General features: G+C 52.6%; 3 protein-coding genes across 3 annotated transcripts; 2 read left to right on the top strand and 1 right to left on the bottom strand.

Moving 5' to 3' along the window:
- Window positions 1–2,835: 2,835 nt before the first annotated feature.
- CUNH11orf91 (chromosome unknown C11orf91 homolog) lies at window positions 2,836–4,471 on the top strand. The gene is made up of 2 exons (XM_040980313.1): window positions 2,836–3,328; window positions 4,286–4,471. Exons 1-2 carry the CDS (start codon window positions 2,836–2,838, stop codon window positions 4,369–4,371), a joined length of 579 nt encoding a protein of 192 aa, XP_040836247.1. The 3' UTR covers window positions 4,372–4,471.
- A 10,629-nt stretch (window positions 4,472–15,100) lies between these two features.
- On the bottom strand, window positions 15,101–16,062 carry LOC121156534 (DNA-directed RNA polymerases I, II, and III subunit RPABC5). Its single transcript, XM_040980312.1, has 2 exons — window positions 15,903–16,062; window positions 15,101–15,357 (listed from the first exon to the last, which is right to left on the bottom strand). Exons 1-2 carry the CDS (start codon window positions 15,995–15,997, stop codon window positions 15,249–15,251), a joined length of 204 nt encoding a protein of 67 aa, XP_040836246.1. The 5' UTR covers window positions 15,998–16,062; the 3' UTR covers window positions 15,101–15,248.
- Window positions 15,996–20,759, top strand: LOC121156493 (DNA-directed RNA polymerases I, II, and III subunit RPABC5-like). The gene is made up of 3 exons (XM_040980269.1): window positions 15,996–16,059; window positions 20,044–20,206; window positions 20,654–20,759. Exons 1-3 carry the CDS (start codon window positions 15,996–15,998, stop codon window positions 20,757–20,759), a joined length of 333 nt encoding a protein of 110 aa, XP_040836203.1.
- Window positions 20,760–21,726: the final 967 nt, after the last annotated feature.

Below are 21,726 nucleotides of genomic sequence, written 5' to 3'. Positions count from 1 at the left end.
TCCACGTCTCCACCCACTTCCCGACCCCTGCCCATCTGCCCCCTTGTTCCATTTTCTTGATTCATTCACTAGGGTTCCTCGGGAAATCCAAGCATCACTGTGTAATAACTGTAGCGGCACTTTAGTGAGCGCCTGCTGTCTACCCAGGTGCTGCTCATGCATGTTTCTCAGATACATCAGCTCAGAGCAGTCTTTATTTTGTAAACCAGGAAATCAAGGCTCAGAAAGCTGGCATGACTTTCCTCCAAGCACAGAGTCCTGGGTCCAAAGACAGTTCTTGTGTTTTCAAGCACAGGCTGTGCAGAGCCAGGCGGGCATAGCAGATGTGTGCATATTGGGCAGGCAGTGCTTCAGGTGCCCACATCCCCGGTTGGAGTGCCTGGTGCAAAGCCCGTTCAGTTGCTTCTGACACATCTTCTTACTGATGCAGCAACCCTGGAGGTAGCAGGGACGGCTACTTGGGCCCCTGTTCCACCTTCCACATGGAAGACATGCGTTGAGTGTCCAGTTCTTGGCTTTGGCTTGGCCCAGTCCTGGCTATGTGAGCATTTGGGGAGTGAACAGGAAATGGAAGCTCCTTTTCCTCTCTCTCCCTCTCCCTTCTCTCCCCACACCCCTTTCTTCTCTCTCCTTTAGTGCATGTGTGTGTGTTTCTTTGTCTTTCAAATTAAAAAGAAATGAAAATAAATAAAAACTGAAACAAGAAAAGTGACAATATATTCCCAAAGAGGCTGCTCTCCAGGTTAAGGCAGGATGCTCAGCCTTGGGTCTAGCAGCAGAGCTGAAGGGATACAGGGAAAAGGGAGGACTGTATGAGAACACGTCCAGGGGAGGCTGTCCTTCCTGTCTTTGTAAAAAACAGTCTAGTGACCAAGGTCACTGAGCAAACAGCACCCCAGGCACTCTAAGGGTGCAGAGGGCTGTGGCAATGAGAAGTTACACATGCCAACTGCAGGCACTCAGTCTAGGCCCCTCTGCACCAGAGCATGGAACAATGATTGGACCGAGTGCTGAGTCGAGACTAAAAAGTAGCTTTGTCCTTGGCATGTTCTTCGCTGTGACCCTGCAGATGCAGAACCATGGCCTTCCAACCTGGCCTTGCACTGGGTGAGTAAGGACCACACCCAGGTGACATAACAGGGAGATCCTATGCAAGATAATCTGAACAGCTTTTATACTTGAGCTTAATTATAGCATCATCAGGTAGTCCCAGCTGGCAAATTAAGCAAGTTGAAGGCAAATCATCTTCCCTAATAACTACACAAGAAAAACTCAAGTGCCTCAGTAAATCAGTGCTGACATTGCCCTGGTCTAGAGAAGTCAACACAGGGTAATAACAAAATACAATAGTTACTGCAGAACTCTATGGGTTGTTTCTGCCAAGAGGTGCCCTAGAAACAGTTTGGTGATGATGGGCTAGAACAGGCTTGAATCCAACCTCAACAGAGCCTCTCCATCCTGAGCTCTCAGTGCGATGTCCCGTACCTTCCACTCACCTTTCCTATGGCGTACCATCTAGCTGGCTTCTGCTTCTTTGCCCTCATCCCCTGCTTTCAGAACTGAGACCCATGAGTCCTTCTTGGCAGATGGGTCTGTTCAGATTATCTTGCAGGAAGGGAAAAGATCTATAAACGTTTCCTTCTCAAATAGGTACAAGTGGAAATGTGAGCATAATGCACATTTAAAAAGCATAATGCTGGGCCTGGCATGGTAGCCTAGTGGCTAAAGTCCTCACCTTGAACACGCCAGGATCCCATATGGGCAAAGTTCTAATCCCAGCAGCCCTGCTTCCCATCCATCTTCCTGTTTGTGGCCTGAGAAAGCAGTTGAGGCTGGCCCAAGGTCTTGGGATCCTGCACCCGTGTGGGAGACCTGGAAGAGGCTCCTGGCTTCAGATTGGTGCAGCTCCAGCCATTGTGGCTATTTGGGGAGTGAATGAATCATCAGACAGAAAATCTTCCTCTCTATCTCTCCTCCTCTCTCTATATATCTGACTTTACAATAAAAATAAATCTTAAAATTTTAAAGCATATGGAAAACAGATTTAAAAGGTGTTTATTTTGGTATAAAACGAGTTTGAAATCTAGATTTCCTTCCATAATATTTCCATGCTAAGCCAACGGTACTCAGGTCAGGCCACTTGGCCCAACACCTGTCCCACAGGCATGGCAGTGAGCCATTCCCAGAGGCTCCACCAGATTTCCTTTGGATGGTTCGTCACTGCCTGTCAGTCAGCTCTGAAAACATACACCAGTACATGAAGACACAAACTGCATTCCACTGCAGATGCTCTTTCGTTCAGGACGATCACACACCCTTCCAGCACCATCCCCGGAACAACCTAGTTGGGTGGCATGTGCCATTGCTGCTTTGTCTCTGGCTGAAAGCCACCAAAAGCTGCTCATTTTCTCATCCCTGGGATGAGGCAAAGAGGTAGGGAGTAGTGACACAGGCAGGGGGCTGGTTGCAGGAATTTTTTTTTTCTTCCTAATTGAGAAAGACACGATTTCTAACTCCTGGCCTCCTGTTTCTGGTTGAGGGTTCCCTGGGATGTGACATCTGGAAGGGGGAGGGGCCAGACTGGTCACTGGGGTCATTGAGGTTTGGGGGCATTAGTGCAACGGGAAACCTAATCAGGCTGCAAGGCCATGGCCAAGGGCGCGGCGCTGCCCAGGTCAGCAGTGGGGGCGTGGCCTGCCGCGGGGGGGCGTGGCCTCCTGGCTTAGAACGGCGGCAGGGGGCGGGGCCCGCGGAACCCCAGAACTCGGGTGACTCGGGGGCGCAGCGCGTGTGTCCAGGCGCGGGGTTCCTCCCACGCAGCCTCCCATTCAAAAGATGCCGAAGGGGCGGCGCGGCAGCCACAGCCCCACGATGAGCCAGCGGCCGGCCCCGCCCCTCTACTTCCCGTCCCTCTACGACCGGGGCATCTCCGCGTCCCCGCTCAGCGACATCAACATCTGGAAGAAGCTCTTCGTGCCGCTGAGGACCAGTGGGACCCCGGCGGGGGCGGCGGCGGCGGCGGGGGGCCGGCCCCTGCCGCCCCAGGCGCCCTCGGCCCCCGCACCGCCGCCCGGCCTGGGGCTCCCCGCCGAGTGCCCCTGGCCTCCTCCCTGGCCCCCCGGCCTGGCCCCCATCCCCTACGAGCCTCTGCGCTTCTTCTACTCGCCGCTGCCGGGGTCCGAGGTGGCTGCCTCGCCCCTGGGCCCCGGCTCCCCGGCCCCCCGGCTCGCCTCGGGCTCCCACCCCGAGGAGCTGTGCGAGCTGGAGATCCGGATTAAGGAGCTGGAGCTGCTCACCATCACTGGCGACGGCTTCGACTCCCAGCGCTGTGCGTGACTCGCCCTCCGCCGCTCTGTGCCCTGCCCCAGCCTGCAGTCCCCTCCCGGGGCCCCAGAAGGCAGACTCCTCTGCCCTGGGTGTCAACGGACTCCTTCCCCCACCTCAAACCTGAACTTCATGTCCTTCTTTCCCGTTGTCCAGCTCCTCTAACCCCTTCTGTAATCTCACAGCCCTGGAACTCTTCCACTAGTCTCTGGAGACCTGGGTCTTCTTGTTTGATCTTAGTGGAGCCATCTCGTGGGAGGAAGTGGGTGGAGCGGCTGTAAGGGGCAAGTGGGAGTTGGACAAGACCCAGAAGGCCCAAGGGTGTTCACAAGGGGCTTTGGGACACTCCACTTCTCTGCTGACCTTGGGTCGGCAATGTTAGGGATCTGGACCAGGGCAAGACCAACTGGGCTATATGGGCAAGTTTTCTCCTTGGTTGTGACATGGCTCCATGTACCTGTAGCCCCGGCAGGACTTTTTGTTTGTTTTGCACAGTGTTGTGTTTTTGGTAACATAGGGTGTCCTTGAAGACTTTGCCATCACCCTTTCTAAGGCCTAAACTTGAACTTGAAGGCAGACAAATGGTTCTAGATTGACCATCCCAACTATTGCGTACAACTGGTCAAACTGGCCACCATGTCACAGAGGGAGAGGCAATATGCAGGACCCCAAAAACCTGGGTCCCCATGGCTGTGGGACGGGGCCTCTGATTCTTCAGAAACCTGCTGTTGGTCCCTTTGTCGTGGCCAAGGCCATGGAGGGAAGCCAGGTTGGGGTTTCTCAAGTCTCCACTGTGGATTTGCCAGATCCATGCAATGGGGCCATTCAGGGCTGCTTTCCTCCTGTCGTGGGTCACAGCTGAATTCCAGGCTCAGGACAGGGAGCCCCCAGGAGGTGGCCTTGGAAGGGTTAGGAAAGGCCCAGGTCTCTGCTACAGTTCAGTTGTTTTGCTCTCCCACAGATAAATTCCTGAAGGCGCTGAAAGATGAAAAGTTACAAGGACTGAAGACTGGGTCGCCTGGAAAGAAGTCAGCCTCTCCTTGCTGAGGCGCCGTCCCCGAGCCCCGCCCCAACCCCAAACTTGTTAGCTACCTGCTTAGCTGTTAGAGTACTTAGATAACATGTCCCGCTTACTGTTCTTTTCAAAGACCCTTATTTTCTGTTCTGTGTTTACTGCTGGCCTCCTGGCTTGCCCAGCACAAATCCTTATACAGTGTCCCCTTGGAGGTCAGTGTCATGGTCATTCTCTTCTGTGCTACCGTTGGGGGGGCTACCCCTGGGGGTCAGAATGCAGAGCTGCCAAGGATGGGGGGGTGGAACAGAGAGGGGAATGCTAGTGCAAGGGTTGGAAGGGGGTCGGGATGAAGCAAGGGCAATGTGTGTGTGTTTCTGCTGCGGAGTCTCTGCTCAAGACCTTCACGTTCTAGAACATCAGGGTTTTGGATCCCCCCCTCCCCTCACATACACACCACCAAACATCTTCAGTTTATGGAGATATTTCGTGGTTATTTTTAAGATCTATTTTTATCGGGCTTGGCACAATGGCTCAATTGGCTAATCCATCTCCCACAAGTACCAGGAACCCATGTGGCCACCGGTTCATGTCCTGGCTGCGCCACTTCCCATCCAGCTTCCTGCTAATGCACCTGGGTAGGCAGTGGAGGATGGGACCCTGCACCCACTTGGGAGACCCAGAGGAGGCTCCTGACTCCTGTCTCCTGGCTTTGGATTGGCTCAGCTCTGGCTCCACTGAAGTAATTTGAAAAGTGAACCAGCAGATGGAAATTCTTTTTCCTTCCTTTCTCCGAGATCAGACGAGATCGGGCGCGTTCAGGGTGGTATGGCCGTAGACCCTTCCTTTCTCTATAAATCTGTCTTTCCAATAATTTTTTATTTTTTTTAAAGATTTATTTTTATTATTTTTTTTTATTGGAAAGGTGGATATACAGAGAGGAGAGACAGAGAGGAAGATCTTCCGTCCGATGATTCACTCCCCAAGTGAGCGCAATGGGCCGATACTATGCTGATCCGAAGCCAGGAGCCTCTTCCGGGTCTCCCACGCGGGTGCAGGGTCCCAAAGCTTTGGGCCGTCCTTGACTGCTTTCCTAAACCACAGGCAGGGAGCTGGAAGGGAAGCGGGGCTGCCGGGATTAGAACCGGCACCCATATGGGATCCCGGGCGTGCAAGGCGAGGACCTTTAACCACTTGCGTCACCGTACCGGGCCCCCAATAATTTTTTAAAGACCAATTTTATCTATCTGAAAGGCAGGATAACAGAGACAGAGTGAGAAGAGATCTTCCATCTTAAGATTCATTCATTTCCCCAAATGGCCAAAGCCAAGGCCCCAGAACTCCATTCAGACCCCTGCATGGGCAGCAGGGACCCCAGGTACCTGGACCACCACCTACTGCTTTCCCAGATACACTGGCAGAGAGCTGGAGTGAAAGCAGAGCAGGTGGGACTCACATTAGCACTCTAAGTGTGGGAATGTCTGTATGCCAAACAGTGGATTAACCTATTGCATCATGCTGGCAATTGTTTTGGTTCTTTTTTTTTAATTATATCTTTTTAAAATTTTTTTGACAATCTTTACATGGTTAATTAGGACACAAAGGTTCAAGGGCTACAGGAAAGTGGATAAGACTATTATTTCCACATTTTTTCCCTGTATCTGGGAATCTGCTTTTCCAATAATGACAAATAAATATTAAAAGAAATAAAGAGAGTAAGGCAAGGATGGCAGGGAAGGTCGGAGGAAGGCAACAGGGATGTTCACAAGGGTTTCTCAAAGGAGTGGAAATTAAGCAAGGTGTGAAGTCATATGACCCAACGACAATGTCATGCAGAAGGGCCAGTGCAGTGGCTTTGGGTGGGAGCATGTGGCATTTTTTTTCTGAAGGTTTATTTTGATTGGAAAAACAGATTTACAGAGAGAAGGAGGGATAAGAGAAAGATCTCCCATCAGTTGGTTCACTTCCCAATTGGATACAATGGCCAGAGCTGCTCTGGTCTTAGGCAGAGAGCTGGGAGCTTCTTCCAGGTCTCTAATGTGAGTACAGGGTTTCAAAGCTTTGGGCCAATCTCCACTGCCTTCCCAGGCCACAAGCAGGGAGCTGGATGAAAAATGCAGCAGTTGGGACATGAATCAGAGCCCATACTATATGCCTGCACTTGCCAGTTGAGCAATCATGCAGGTGTCTCGCTTAGGGTGAGGGAGGGGCTGCTGTGTGTGGCCTGGTTTCCCAGGCTGGTGTCCCAGCAGACTGCCAGGCAGGAGGATCTTGGGTCCTGTGTGGACTGGCATGGGGGAGTCCACACACATGGGGTTTTGGGTCTTGGTCCCAATGACTGGCCCATAGTTATTATCCTGAGAGCCCTGTCTTCTTGGGAGAGAACCATGTAGGCCTGGGGGCACGGGCAGGGGAACCCAGTACAGGCCTGGGGTTGAGGGGGCAGGAGGCATAGGTCCTGTGTGCGGGGAACCAAGTGCAGGCCTAGGGATGGGGACAGGGGGCACAGGGCCTATGTGGTGGGGGGCTCAGCACAGGGCTTGGAGGGGGGGACACAGGCCTGTTTTGAATCAGAGGAAGGGCTATGAGCCCCTTGGGATCCCTGTATCAACAGCTGGGCCTGGGTCCACACGGCTTAAGATCCTGGAGGGATGGAGAGGGGGCAGAGCTCACTCTTGCACCCACAACCTGAGCTCAGGGGACTTACCACTTGGGAGTGTAGTCAGGGTACTCCTGGGACAGGGCCTGGCTCCTCCTAAGCTCAGGGCATTCCTCTACTGTCCCCACACCCACCAGTGTCCCTGTAGCCTTGGGACAGCTCCACACAGGATTGTCAGCCTGGTGCATGGTGAGCTATTACCCCGTCTGCACAACCCAGGGCTGCGGGGGCAAGGCCAGCTGTGTGGGTCCCCAAAGCACTGGTGGCCCAGTGTGGGCAGTGGAGATAGCAAAGGGGGAGCCCTGCCTGATGTTAGCCCATGACACCCCATGCACAATGGACAATAGCTCTGGTGCCGCACTGGGTGTGCAGACCCCGAGGTCCCACTTAGCTGAAGGACCAAGCTAGCAGGACCGGTATCCCAGCTGAGACAAGCAGCATCTCTGCCAGGCCAAGCCAAGCTCTTGGACAAAGCCTTGGCCCCCACAGTGACCCATGGACATGGCCCATTGCCCGGCCATCTGCCATACTGTACTGTTTGGCTGCAGGAGCCTGAACTAGCTGGCTCCCATCCCATTGGCCTGGAGGGGAGCATGTTGGACAGCTGCCAGGTGTTGTGGTGCCAATCCAAGAAGGACACAGCTGAGGAGCTTGTGGCGGTGGGTGTTGGCTGACCCTGCATCCCAAGCTGAGCTGAGGTTGGGGCTAGCAAGAGGGGACTGGACAAGGGGTTGCTGGGCAGACGGGGCTTGAGCATGAACTGGGGTGAGGGCCAGGGTGGCAGGGGACAGTCTACTGGGCGGATCTCCCACCTGGGCTCCTGTCTGGCCAAGAGAAACAGCAACGGGAAAGGGGACAAGCAGCAGGTGCTGAGGTCCCACTCACACTTAGCTCTGAGGGCCCCGCCTTCTGCATGCCAAAACTGTTACTTTTCTGCCAAAATGTTTTAGAAGCTGTGGGCTTATTAGAAGTATTTTCAAGAATCAAGATGGCGGAATGTGGTAAGAACACATTTACAGATGGAGAAATATTAGCCAGTGTGAACCAGAGAGGGCACATTCCAGGAAATAAGTGAGGACAAAACAACAGCAGAGGGGTACCTACAGACTGACAGACACAGGAAAGCAGCAGACACATGGTGTGGTGCTGCAGTGACTGATACCCGAGCAGCATTCAGTGAGTGGCAATCTGAATTGCACAGGTAGCCGGAACTACACCAGCAACCAGGTGGGAAGGGACGTCTACCGGGAGCTCAGACAAAGAACTGCCTGTCCTGCTGGTCTGTTTGATTTGACCAGGAGCAGAGACAGAGTGGTAGGTCCCAGATAGGCAGTTTGGGAACAAGGTGGATTTCAAAACCCAGTGTGCCCCCTAGAGCCATATCAGATACCATTTTATTTAAGTAGGCAAAGGCTAGGGGACAGTACTGCTCATGCAATGAGCTGGGAGTGAACTCATTTCTTGCACAGTAAACTGCAATGTGGCATCCTGTAGGTTCCACCCAAGATAGGTCCAGGTAGCCTTCAGACCTGATGCGCGTCAAATTAAGAACTCTAGTAGTGGCACATTTAGTAGGTGCCATTATGTGTGGTGTGGCAAAGAATTTAAGACTGCAGGAACAACAGTGGGCTGCTCACATGCTGAGCTCAGCAAGAACTCACTGTCCCACAGGAAAATAATACCAACTATGGTATTGTATGGGTCAAAATAGGTCCGAGTGACCCTCAGACCTAACGGTCAACAGGTTCTAGCAAGATCACCACCACCAATTTAGCTATATAGGACACCTGGTGTCTCCCTAATCCTGGGACCTGCTACAACTGGAAGTGGGAGAAAAGTTGTACAGACAATGGGGCAGCCTCAGCACAGTATCACAGGAGGTGGAGAGTGGGAGCCAAAAACTGGGGCTACAGAGACCATGGTGGAAATCTAACATAAGAACCCAGACCTGGAACTCGCTGAAGGGAGTGGCACAAGTGACTGTGAACAAAGAGCAGTGTGCCAACTACAATAAGTAAAAATCGAACTGTAGACATGTGGGTGACACAGCTTAGAAACCTGCCCTAAGGAGAAGAATCTGCTAACCAGAAGTACAATGACCAAGAGCAAAAGAAGAGACAGAGGCATAATTAATATTACCAAAGACTCCCCTGCAAAGGATCAAAAGGCTTTGCCAACCTCAGAGTTCACTGAGGAAGACATTGAGAAAACGGGAATACAGAATTCAAAACACTTGTTATAAAGCTTCTTAACAATGGGAAGCACATAAAGCAGTTGTCCAAGGAATATGTCACACTGGAAATAAATGAAAGCCAATATATCAGAAATGAAGAACACAGAGGAGCAAATTAAAAGTACAGTGGAGAGTCTCCAAAATAGAATGAAGGAGGCAGAAGAAAGAATCTCAAAATTAAAAGATATTTCCCGCTATCAGGGGAAAACAAACAAAAAGCTGGAAGCAGAGCTGGATCAGTCCAAAAAAAACTATTCAAGAACTGAAATATACTATTAAATGGCCAAATATAAGAGTTACCGGTGGGTGGGTGGGTGCCAGGCCAGGATTGTCTCCGTGCTCAGAGCCCCGATTCCAGCCACCGAAGGGGGAAGTACACCAAAGGGGGAAGTTTGCACCCACCTGCCGCCATCACGGCAAGGTGGATGGGATTGAGGAGGGGGCGAGCTTGGGACCTGGGGATTTAAACTTCCAGCAGCCTGTTGGCTGCTGGTGGGTGCCAGGCCGGGATCGTCTCCATGCTCAGAGCCCTGATTCCATCCACCGCGTCCACGTGATGACCTGTCCCTGGGCCTGCCTGAACTCCAGAGACTGCTCCCTTCACGGTGAGTACACCAAAGAGGGAAGTTTGGAGGGCTGGGCGGGCCCAGGCCCCACCCGCCACCATCAGGGCGTGGTAAATGGGTTTGGGGAGGGGCCGACCTTGGGGTCTGGGGATTAAAACTTCCAGTGAAGAACCTAGATGTTTTCTGCCTTTTGTGATCCTGCCTTAATGGCTTGGCTGGGGGCTGTGTGAACTCCAGGCCTGATAGTCTACATGACACCCTGCAGGACACCTGGCAGGCCAGGTAGGCACACCACTCCTCAGGAAGGAGGTACCTGGCGTTTGATAAGATCCACCGCCCTATAGCTCATCAGTTTGTACTTTTTGAAAGTTGCTTGTTTCAAACCCACCAATAGAAGCATGTTAAATCATGACTGTATAATTAATAGCCTGAAATGTTTAAGAACTGGGGGGGGAGGGGGAGGCTTGGGCTCTTGTGCTCTCTGGCTCGGGCTTCTGTTTGCCCTCCCTGCTCATCCTGCAGCAGCCTCGCTGCAATTGCCCCTCCCCCGCCCAGCCATGCTGGGCTGATTATCTGGGGATTTCAAAATCCGGCACACTGCTGGTGGGTGCCACCATGCTCGGAGCCCGGATTCCAGCCACCACATCCACGTGGTGACCTGTCCCTGGGAGCCAGGCTCAACCTGCTGTCCACCTGATGGCCTGCTCTGGGGTTTTGGGCTCTGATTTGCTGCTTAGGTATCTCCATGTCAAGCCCACTGTACTTCTGGGATGTCAATCAATCCTAAAGAATCCCAATGACAGAGTAACTTTTCCTTTGAAGGTTAGTAAGGGTAATGAGACTTGGTAGGTTGCAGGAGAGGGACCAGATGATCTTTATGGATAAGACTGATATACCAAACTCCATTAAATACTGTGTAGTACTTGTAATCACTGAACACCAGTCCACGCAAAAGCTGAGGCTTGGGGCTGGTCTAGCAGGATCATATCCTATTACCTGACATGTTGATGGATCAGGAAATGGGTCATATTAGGCAGGGCCATGAAATTAGGTAGCACATGAGAGAACCATATCCGGAGTAGATTCTGTGGGCGTTATGTGGGCCAAACCCCAAGAAAATACTAGCCCCACTGGTTAGCTCAAGAGTTGAAGGGGTGATGGACTAAACTAGGTGTGACCAAGGAGCCTGCCGTCAATCACAGGTAAAGGAACCGACAATGGTCTGGACTGGTCAGGGCAGCAGCACCCAAATGTGCATCCTGAATATGGTGTGGGGGTGGGCTGGGCTGCAACGTTCACCAGCTCATACAAGGCCAAATGGAAGGCTAGACTATGCTGGGCACTGGCCTAAACCCAATGGCATGTATAAGAACTGGTTCCAGGAGTGAGTGGGTCATGTGGGGAACTTGGGATACTCCCTTAGTGGGTCATAGCTCTCACTGGTGAACACATGGTCCAGACCTGGGGGTTGGACAAGCTGGGCAAAGTAGCTCCAACAGCTGGCTAATGTGTGGGCTGGTAATGGAACAGGGTGGACCGGGCAGGACTGAACAAACCTTAGCCCACAAGCAAAACTAAGGACTAGGAGGGAGCACAGGTCATGCCGAGCTAGGCTCTTGTACCTACTGGTCTGCGTGAGCCAGGAATGCTAAGCCACAGCATGTAAGGCAAAGGCCAAGACAGGTGAGGAGCTGTGCCAAGCTGAGTCAGAGTAACCACTGGCATGCACACAATATATGGCTGGATACAGGCCTGGTTGGGGAGCTAAGGAGACACCCTAGCTGGGAGGCTCCCAACAAGGAGCATGGGGCTAAATAGGGGCTGCAATCTGATCAGGATATGGTTGTAGTCTCACTTAGCACAAGTGTGGACTGGGACTGGATGCACCGAGCCGGGCTAGACTCCAACACCATCTGGTGTCCTGGAGGACCACGGTAGATGTGGGATGGACTAGGCTAGGTCTCAGCCCCTACTGAGCCATGTGTGAGCTGTATGTGGGTATTGATGAGCCATGGCTGGGTTGAAACATCCAACAGGAAGAACCAGATTGGGCTGAAGGCCAGTCAGGAAAGGCCACTGTTACTGGTAAACTGAGTAAGGCTGGCTCATGAACCCCCTGGTATGCGTGAAATCTGGCACTGGGAGAGGTTCTAATGGAGGAGCCTGGGCAACTCCTCTGCAGGACACAGACCCTGCAGGTAAATGCAAGAAACATGATAGGAAATAGCCCAGAACAGGCCATGGAAAGTTTCCCACTGGCACACATTTGGCATGGGTCAGGGGCAGACCAGGGTCAATCTGTTCACATCATCCACTGCCAAATCTGAGTAGCAGAACAGAGTGTGGGTCGAGCCAGGTTCGGTCAGGACAAAAACCAGTGCACATTACAGAATGCCAAGGTGAGGTTACCTGTACCGGATGTGACCGCAGCACCTAACCAGCACACATGAGAACCAGGAAAGGGGGGTGGCGTGGCAGGGGGAATATGGGAGTGCTCCACTGCTGGATGGCTACTCCCGCTGGAGAGCGTGAGCTGGGATGGGGGCAGACCAGACTAGGCAGGGCTACAACACCTGTGGGCCTCATGTGGACTAGATCAGGGAAAAGCCAGGCTGGGCTGACTGTTCCTACTGGTGCAAGCATAAATCAGAGAGGATGAGGGTTGTTTTGGCTTAGCCGCAGTATCAACTGGCAGATGCTGGCACAGGGGGCTAATTCTGTCAAGTTAAACTGCAGAACTACCTGGAGAGTGCATAATCCAGGAATGGGAGTAAGCCTACAAGGGAAATAGTGGGCTCTTCCCTCTTGGGTTACCTCCCACAAGGAGAGCACGAAAACCAGGACAGGGACTGGGGTGACTAGACAGAGAGTGGCACCCATCAGTATGTGTGTGGGCTGGATAGTTGGGTTCGTTGGGTTGAACTAGGCTTCAATGCCCAGACATGTATGAAAGCTGAATGGGATGTGGGACAGACTGGACTAGTCTGCTGCACATACTGGCAAGCAAAGGAACCAGGGCAAGGGGCAGGCCTGGTGGGGGTTATTGTGGGCCACTCAGACTAGGCTGCAGCTCCTACTGGTTTATGTGAGGGCCGAGTGTGAGGTGGGCAGAATCAGGATGGACTGCATACCCATTGGTTCCAGTGGAAGACAGTGCTGGAAACAGAACCAACCCAGCAATTGCAACCACCAGCTGATTGGGGCAATGGATTGTGCTGGGCCCTGTACTTTCTACATAGAAGAATCTGGTCTGGGAACACCTAAAAATCTCTTTGGGGATCTCCCCAATCGAACTGCCGTACTGAAAATTCTAACCATGAAGACAGAGGACAGAATAAGTCAATCAACCACCTCAGCTATGTTGGCTGTGAAAAACTGGGCAAACGGAGACTTCAAGATGGACTATGTCAATCAGTGGATTCTTCAACGACCTCATTGTGCTTAGAATGGTGAGAGTGGCAGCAATTCATAACTGTCGAACTATTAAAACCACTTGAGCAAAACCCTCGGAATATGCCCCACTTCAAAGAACTGGGGTGGGTGGGGACTGGGCGAAGCTTCTCTCTTAAAATCCCCCTTTACCTCAGATAGATGCAGGAAACAATGTGGAAATAATAGTCTTACCCACTTTCCTGTAGCCCTTGGCCCTTGTGCCCTAATTAACTATGTAAAGATTGTCAGAAATATAATAAAAAAAAGGAAAAAAAAAAAAAAAGACTTATGGGAGTCCCAGAAGGAGCAGAAAGAGAAGCTGGGATTCAAGATGTATTCAATGAAATAAGGGGAAATATCCCTCATCTAGAGAAAGAATTGGGAAACAACATCCAGGAGGGGCACAGAACTCCCAACTTGGTTGACCAAAAGCGATCTTCACCACAACACATGATCATCAAGCTCTCTTTAGTGGAACATTAGGAAAAGATCTTTAAATGTGCATGTGAAAAAAAAATCAACTGACATATAAAGGAATACCAATTAAATTCACAGATTTCCCACAGGAAACTCTACAGGCAAGAAGAGAATGGAGCTACATATTCCAGATTCTAAAAATGAAATAAAATTCTCCCACAGTCAAGAAGAGTTAAAAGAATATGCCTCTTTCAAACCTGCCCTACAAATGATAAAGATGTTCTCTTGACAAAGAGGGATAGCACCCATCAAAACCAAAGGCAAATGCGAAGAACATTCCAGTAAAATAATAACACAAGATTAAATCAACGAGCATCCCATTGCTAAAATGACAGGACCAAATTACCACCCAATCATATTAACCCTGAATGTAAATGGCTTAAGCTCATTAATAAAACATAGATTAACAGGCTGCGTTAAAAAAATAAAACCCATCCATTTATTGCTTACAGGAGACACATTTCACCAACAAAGATCAGTGGAAACTATATTTCATGGATTTTGATTTTTTTTGTTAGTTTCACCTCTTCAAAACACTTTCTTCTTCAGTGATTCATAGGTTATATATTAGCATAATTTTCCTCAAGAAGGTTCTTGAAATTCTTTTTTACTACTTCAGCAACACATTAGTCATTTAGTAGCATGTTAGTTAACTTTCTGGTGTTATTAATTAACTTTTTCCCTTCCTGTTGCTGATTTTGTTTTGTGGCTTTTCATTTAAGGGGATATATAATAACTGTGTAATGGAGACTATCATATCTAAATGTGAGGATACAATGCAGTGTGGATCTCTACTTCCAGATAAAGATGGGCTCCCAAAGAAAATATTAACTATATCTTGACAGTAGGATGCTGGACTCTCTGCCATTGTCCATGCCCACAATGATGGATGTGCCACTGTGTATGAAGAAATTTATTATAGTAATCATATAGGGGAACTCAGTGACAGGGGGAGGGGAAAAGGGAAATCCCGGGGCCCATGGAACTGTATCATAAAATGATAATAATAAAAAGAAGTTTATGTCAGGTTATAACGCCCCTGCTGCAGCCAGAGCTCCTACTCCTCAGCCTACTGGGTTCTTGGGGTGGACATGACCCCAACACACATCTACTCATCCTCCTCCCCCAACTGCCCAGGACAGCTGTGATCACACAGCTACCTGGTTCTTTGAATTGAGGGGAGCAGCAACCCGGGGTGCTTCCACCTCTGCCCCAGCTTCAGGGCCCGCCCACACAGCTGAGCAGGCCAGCCTGCCAGGCTACTGCTTACTAACACAGGTTCAGTGACCACTGGCACCAGGGAACCTGAGATGAGCACCCTCCATCCCCCCCACCCCTGGTAAACGAAGAGGAGAGAAGGGTCCGGCGCAGGGAGCCCCATAGAGCAGGCAGACACATTTCTACAAATACTTTATTGGGTAGCATATGACTCGGGGAACTCACTGGCTATGGGGACCAGTGTCCCTCCACCCTCCCACGGGGAGAGCTCCAGGCAGGACGTGAATGGACATGGCCGAGCTGCACAGCAGGGGGCCAGGCAGGTGGTCACTTCTCCAAGGGCGCATAGTTGAGCAGTTTCTCAATCAGATCCACATGGGACAGCAGCATGCGGCGGCAGCAGTAGCGCTTCAGGCCCAGGGCATCCAGGGCGTCCCTGCGGCAGGTAGCACCCACGTGAGGCAGCAGGCACTGCCATCCCTCCCTCCACCGGGTCACCTGCCCCATGCTCCAGTACCCCTCCTGCACTTGCTCGCCCAGGGCAGCAGCCCCCACCCGGTGGCTCCTGTCCATCAGATGCCCCCCGCCTAAAGCAGCCAGTCACAAACTCCCCCACACGCTGCCCATCAGGCACCCAGTAACCCCGGACATCCACGTGCACGCGAGCCCAGAGTCTGCCCTATGGGAGGGGAGGGTGCCGTGGCCGGCAGCAGGACCAGGGGGCAGACGGGGAAGGGGCCTGTCCCGACGGGGATGGAGGTGTCGGTGCCGAATCGGGGCTCCCCACTAACGGGCCTGCCGGTCTTGGTAGGGGCGGTGCCGAGGTCGTTTACCGGCTCCCGCAGGGGCCCTGATCGGGGCGGACACCCGGGGACTCAGTCGCCCCACACAGCCCGGGGCTGCGGCACGGAGGAGACCCAGGGCCTGGGGGTGCCCGTCCCAGGCAGGGGCGCCGCCCACGCCCCCGGCCGCACGACTCACCCCTCGGTGTACTCGGCCTGCAACAGCCCCAGGTAGGCCTCCCACTTGTTGCCCACGATCTTGCCGCACGTGAAGCAGCGCACGGGGATGATCATGGCGGCGCGCCAGACTCTGAGCTCCACCGGACGCCGACTCTCCGCTTCACCTCCTGGAGCGCGTAGGCTGGAGGGGGCGTGCAGGGCGCCGATTGGACAGTCTTGCTCACGTGCCCGCGACCCAACAAGAAGGCGCCCCCCCCCCGCGCCCGCCCAGTGGGCTATTTCGCACTACGGCGGCAGAACTGGGCCAAAAACAAGCAGTCCCGGCGGCTTGCGTTTTTCCGGCTGATGTAACTAACAGGGAGGGAGCGGCCGGCCCGCCAGCCCAGCCTCGGGTACAGAGCATCCCCGGGCGGAGGCCACAACAAGTGGGCCCTGGCGAGGGGCCTCCAGTAGGGTCTCCGTGGAGGGGGAGCTCCCACTCTTTGAAGCACTCATCTGGAACTGGAGTCCTTGACGCACTTGGTGGTGGTGTCCCTGCTCTTACCCAGGCCCTCAGACCAGCAGGGTTTTCAGGCAGACCTGGATGGATGAGACTCCAATATATTGTCATATCCTCCATGTGCATATGGATATGCTGTCCACTGCTCGGTCTAAGCCACTGAAGAGGCCAGCTCTAACACATGTACTCCACGGCAGACCATGGAAACTGGGATTGACTCCATGGTTGAGTTCTGAGTCCAACAGTCCAGTTGGGGGGAACCCCAACAAACTTTGTCTGAGCTGGTCCCAGACCTGATTCTTGTGAGTGTTTACCAATACAAGGTCCAGCACAGTCCATCGCCCAAATCAACCTATGCACACACTGGTAGCTGCATTTGCTGGGTCAGTTCTGTCTTCAGCTCCGCCTCCTACTCAAACCAATGGGTGTTGCAGCCCAGCCCAATCCTGCCCACCACACACTCTGCCCTCACATAAACCAGTGGGAGCTGCAGCCTAGTTGGAAGCAAACCCAAATAACCCCCACTAGAGCAGCCCCCTGGCCTGGTTCCTGTGCTTGTCAATATGTACAGCAGACTAGTCCAGCCTGTCCTACAACCTATTTAGCTCTTATAGATGTCAATGGACATTGAAGCCTAGTTCTACCCAACCAGCCCCACTATCCAGCCCTCTCATGTGCTGGGTGCCACTCTCCGTCTAGCCATGCCTGTCTCAGTCCTGGTTCTCATGCTCTCCAGTGAGAGTGGCAACCCAAGAGGGAGGTGCCCACTGTTCCCCTAATGGACTCATTCCCACTTCTGGATCTTGCACTTTCCAGGTGGTTCTTGAGTTTAACTTGGCAGAATTAGCCCCCCGTGCCAGCATCTGCCAAATGATACTGCAGTAAAACCCAACTCATGCACACACACTCTGGCTTATGCTTGCACCAGTAGGTACAGTCAGCCCAGCCTGGCTTTTCCCCATCCAGCTCACATGCAGGCCAACATGTAGGCTCAGTCTGTTCCCATCCCTGGCTCATGCAAACCAGTAGGTATGACAGCTTAGCCTGGCATGACCTGCACTCCACCCTGGTATCTACCCTTGCCAGTAGGCTATGGTTTGCTCTGCCCTGCACAGTCTGCTCCCTTCCAAAACCAACCCACACACTTGCCAGTAGATGAAGCTACCCTACTCAGCCTGCCCAACACCCAAGCCTGGACCACGTGCTCACCAGCAGAAGCTATGGCACACCAGGGGAGTTTTCCAAGTTTCCCCACTCAGTCCACTCCCAACCCAGGTCTCATGCATGTCCCCTCCATCCCGACCTTTGTATGAGCTGGTGGGTGCTGCAGCCCAGGCTACCCCACACCGTGTTTGAGGGTGCACATGTGGGTACTGTGGTCTGGACACGCCCAGCCAGTTTCTAGCCCCACCCAGTCCCTGTGAGTGTCAGCAGGTTCCATGAATTAGGTCATATCTAGTTTAGCACACCAGGTCCACCAGCACACCAGGGCAGCATGCTGACCAAGTGCTCTTCCCCTCCTCTCCTGGCCCAGGACCAAGGACATGGAGAAATCCCCAGGTTCGCTCCACCTGTCTAGAGGTGAACTTCCAGGTCACCACATGCCCACTGGTGCCATGCCCCTAGCTCTCCTCCCTCCCCACATCCACAGGCTCCCCTGGGCTCCCTGATGCCCCCTGTCTAGCGGCTCATCCACGTGGGAATGGCGGCAGGTCTCCACACCAGTGAGAATGATGTCTTTTATGCACCATCTCAGGGAGGGGGTGAAAAGTTCAGTGCTAAGCCCAAATGATTTTGTTCAGCGATGTTTTGTGATAGAATTGTATGTTGTCAATGTCAAGGGTAGTTTGTGAATTAAGATCTTGAATGTATTTCTTCTTTTTAAAAAAATTTATTTTATTTTATTTTATTTTATTTTATTTGGAAAGGCAGATTTGTAGAGAGAATGGGAGACAGAGAGATAGATCTTCCATCTTCCTGTTAATTTCCCAAGTGGTAGCAACAGACAGAGCTGAGTCAATCTGAAGTCAGGAGCCTGGAGCTTCCTCCGGGTTTCCCATGTGGATGCAGGGTCCCAAGGCTTTGGGTCATCACCAACTGCTTTTCCAGGCCACAAACAGGGATCTGGATGGGAATTGGAGAAGCTGGGACATAAACCGGTGCAATATGGGATTGTGCAAAGCAAGGACTTGACTAGGCTACCGTATTGGGCCCCAGTTTTATATTTTAAAAGGTAACTTCACCAGGGACCCAAGATCCTAACTGCCTTCTATCCCCTCTGACTCCTCACAGGTGGGGGCAGGCTCGTGCACCCAGGCTCCCTCTGTCCCTTGACAGGCCTCAGGTCCCCAGCCACCAGAGCCCCTAATATGCCTGCCCTGCTGGCTTCTCTGGCCTTGGGAGCGCTATGGCATCGGTTCTATGCCTGCTGGCAGTGGCCCAGCCTCTGGGGAGGGGCCCAGGGTTGGTGAGGCAAGTGTTCCCCAAGTCCCAGGCCAGAAGAAGAGGTCATGCCAGGGCAGGGGCCATCGAGACTCCTGACTGGTGTAGGGCTGTCAAGCCGCACCCACCCTAGGTGTTGCCCTGATAACAGGCCAGTTCTGGGTGAGGGGAGGGCGCATTCTGGCCCTGGTCTATTCCCCAACCCGTAAAGGACCAAAGCTCCCCCACCTGTGAGGTTGGGACGGGGCTTATGAGACCCCAAAGACAAATTTAGGGGTGCAGCCAGCCATTGGCAGAGGGAGCTGGTGATGGTGGCTGTAGCCTCCAGAAAGGGCACCAAATAGGACATCCCTCTCCTGGGGGGATTCCTGTCTGTATCCCAACCCAGAAGGGAAGCACAGATGTGTGGATACCACAGGCAGGCAACTAAGCAGATCATGGCTATGTTGTTGTAGACTCCTGGTTCTTCCCTTCCCTGCACCCCCAGGTGACTCCAGAACAGCCAAGCCTGGATTCGCCCTCCTGATCCCATACATAGGAGGTAGCTGGGCTACAAGCTGGGAGGAGGCTGTGTATGTATAGGCTGGTGGTAACCTGAGGGCCAGGTGGAGCCGAAACACATACCAAGTAGTGTAACAGGACAATTGATTGGATATCTGTAAAAAGATGATTGGTTGGATCTGTAGCACAAAACAAAGAGGTACTTCCAGGCAATGACTGATGGGAGCTATAGGCAGCCTGATGGAAACTCCTATAAGCTCAAGTCAACTTCCTCTTGTTGATACATAAATTCCTCAAATTCTTCATCCTAATCTTTTTAAGATTTATTTTTTAAAATTTTTATTGGAAAGGTAGATACACAGAGAGGAGAGACAGAGAGGAAGATCTTCCATCCGATGATTCACTCCCCAAGTGAGCGCAATGGCCGATGCTATGCCGATCCAAAGCCAGGAGCCTCTTCCGGGTCTCCCACGCGGGTGCAGGGTCCCAATGCCTTGGACCATCCTCAACTGCTTTCCTAAACCACAGGCAGGGAGCTGGATGGGAAGCGGGGCTGCCGGGATAGAACCGGCGCCCATATGGGATCCCAGGCGTGCAAGGCGAGGACCTTAACCACTTGCGCCATCGTGCCAGGCCCTCATCCTAATCTTATGTGACTCTCAGACTATAAAAGCTAATCATGCTACTGTAGGTGTAAGTTGGTAGTCCACATGTTGAGTCAAGATTCAGCAGAACTTAGACTTCAGAACCCAGAGCCCAGAGCCAGAGAGCCAGAGAGCCATCACCATAATCTTCCCTGTGTGCTGCTACATCTGCTGCAAGGTCATGGGTAACAAGTGGATACCCCACCTGGAACTGCTGAAGGCTGAGTACACCGAGGGGTGAGCTGCACAGCTGGTGGGCTGGCGGACCGGGGGGTGGTGTGGTGTCCCTGCCTGGGATGGGCAACCCCAAGACCTGGGCCTTCTCCATGCTGCAGCCTCAGGCAATGTGGGGTGGCTGAGACCCTGGGTGTCCATCCCGACCTGGGCGCCGCACCCTCTCCCTGCAGGACTGGGTAAACAACTTCGGCGTCAAGATCATCAGGCCCATTAGTGGGGAGCCCTAATTTGGCACTGCCCCCTTTCCCCTTTGGGGCAGGACCTTTCCCCGTCTGCTCCCTGGCCCTATGACTTGTGCCCGACCATTTTGGTTTGGGGGCATCTGACAGGTGGGAGCTGCTGCCCAAGGGCGAACAGGTGCAGGAGGGGTGCTGAGGCAGATGGCCCAGGTGGAGAGAGGGAGGGATGGCAGAGCCTGCTACCTCATGTGGGTGCTGCCTGCCGCAGGGACGCCCTGGATGCCCTGGGCCTGAAGCGCTACTGCTGCCGCATGCTGTTGTACTATGTGGACCTAATCAAGAAACTGTTCAACCATGTGCCCATAGAGAATTGACCACCTGCCTGGCCCCCTGCTGTGTAGCCCGGCCATGTCCATCCACATCCTGCCTGGAGCTCTCCCTGTGGTGGGTAGAGACATTGTCCCCATGGCCAGTGAATTCCCCAAGTCACGTGCTACCCAATAAAGTATTTGTAGAAATGTGTCTGCCTAACAGTCTTTAAGGTAGACTGTGTCAGTCAGTGGAGTCTGGAGAGATTTTATCGTGACTGGAGTGGAAAGATTGGCTGCAAAAGATTACTGTTGAACTATCAAAACCATTTGAGCAGGACCCATGGAGCATGCCCCACGTCAGAGACCCTGGGATGGTTGGGAAGCTGGGTGTGGCTTCTCCCCTTATTTCCCCTTTCCCTAGATACAGGAAAGAAAGAAGAGAATGTGAGAACAATGGTCTCACCCACTTTTCTCTAGCCCTTGACCCTTCACATCCTAATCAGATATGTAAAAATTATAAAAAATAAAAATTTTGCAATTTTATAAAAGAGAAATGTGTCTGACTGCTCTGTGGGGCTCCTTGTGCTAGACTCCTCCCTCATCTCCATTTGTGGGTGTGGGGAGTCTCATCTTGGGGTGTCTCCTTAACTTCCCAACCAAGCTTGCTTTCAACCATTGATCCTGCCCATGCCAGTGGTTGCTTCAACCTAGCCCAGCATAACGCATCACCTAGCTTAGCCTTTGCCATCATGCTGCAGCCTGTCCTGGACCAGCCAGACTTCAGTCCCAACTCTCTCTGGTGGGTGCTGCAGTCTAGGCTTGTCCAGTCTTCCCCCATCCCTGGCTTTCATGCAAACCAGTAGGTATGATAACCTAGCCCAGCCCAGCATGGCCCGTTTCCCATGCTGGCTCCTGTGCATGCTATGGTTTGGCCTGGCTCTGCCCGGTCTGCCCCCGATAGAGCCAACTCACACTCACCAAGTGAAGCAGGTCTGCCTGGCCTGACCAACATCCAACCCTGACTCATATT

Source organism: Ochotona curzoniae, unplaced genomic scaffold (assembly GCF_017591425.1).
Source record: "Ochotona curzoniae isolate NIBS_2020 unplaced genomic scaffold, NIBS_Ocur_1.0 contig_3432, whole genome shotgun sequence".
NCBI classification, from domain to species: Eukaryota; Metazoa; Chordata; class Mammalia; order Lagomorpha; family Ochotonidae; genus Ochotona; species Ochotona curzoniae.
The sequence above is the reverse complement of the archived record's forward strand: the minus strand, read 5'-3'. Positions and strand labels throughout refer to the sequence as shown.

Coding starts and splice junctions, on each gene's coding strand:
- CUNH11orf91 (XM_040980313.1), top strand. CDS start 2,836: ATGCCGAAGGGGCGGCGCGGCAGCCACAGCCCCACGATGAGCCAGCGG. Junction 3,329..4,285: donor CGGCTTCGACTCCCAGCGCT/GTGCGTGACTCG, acceptor GCTCTCCCACAG/ATAAATTCCTGAAGGCGCTG.
- LOC121156493 (XM_040980269.1), top strand. CDS start 15,996: ATGGCGGCGCGCCAGACTCTGAGCTCCACCGGACGCCGACTCTCCGCT. Junction 16,060..20,043: donor CGCTTCACCTCCTGGAGCGC/GTAGGCTGGAGG, acceptor CCACATGTTGAG/TCAAGATTCAGCAGAACTTA. Junction 20,207..20,653: donor AAGGCTGAGTACACCGAGGG/GTGAGCTGCACA, acceptor TGCCTGCCGCAG/GGACGCCCTGGATGCCCTGG.
- LOC121156534 (XM_040980312.1), bottom strand. CDS start 15,997: ATGATCATCCCCGTGCGCTGCTTCACGTGCGGCAAGATCGTGGGCAAC. Junction 15,358..15,902: donor CAGGCCGAGTACACCGAGGG/GTGAGTCGTGCG, acceptor TACCTGCCGCAG/GGACGCCCTGGATGCCCTGG.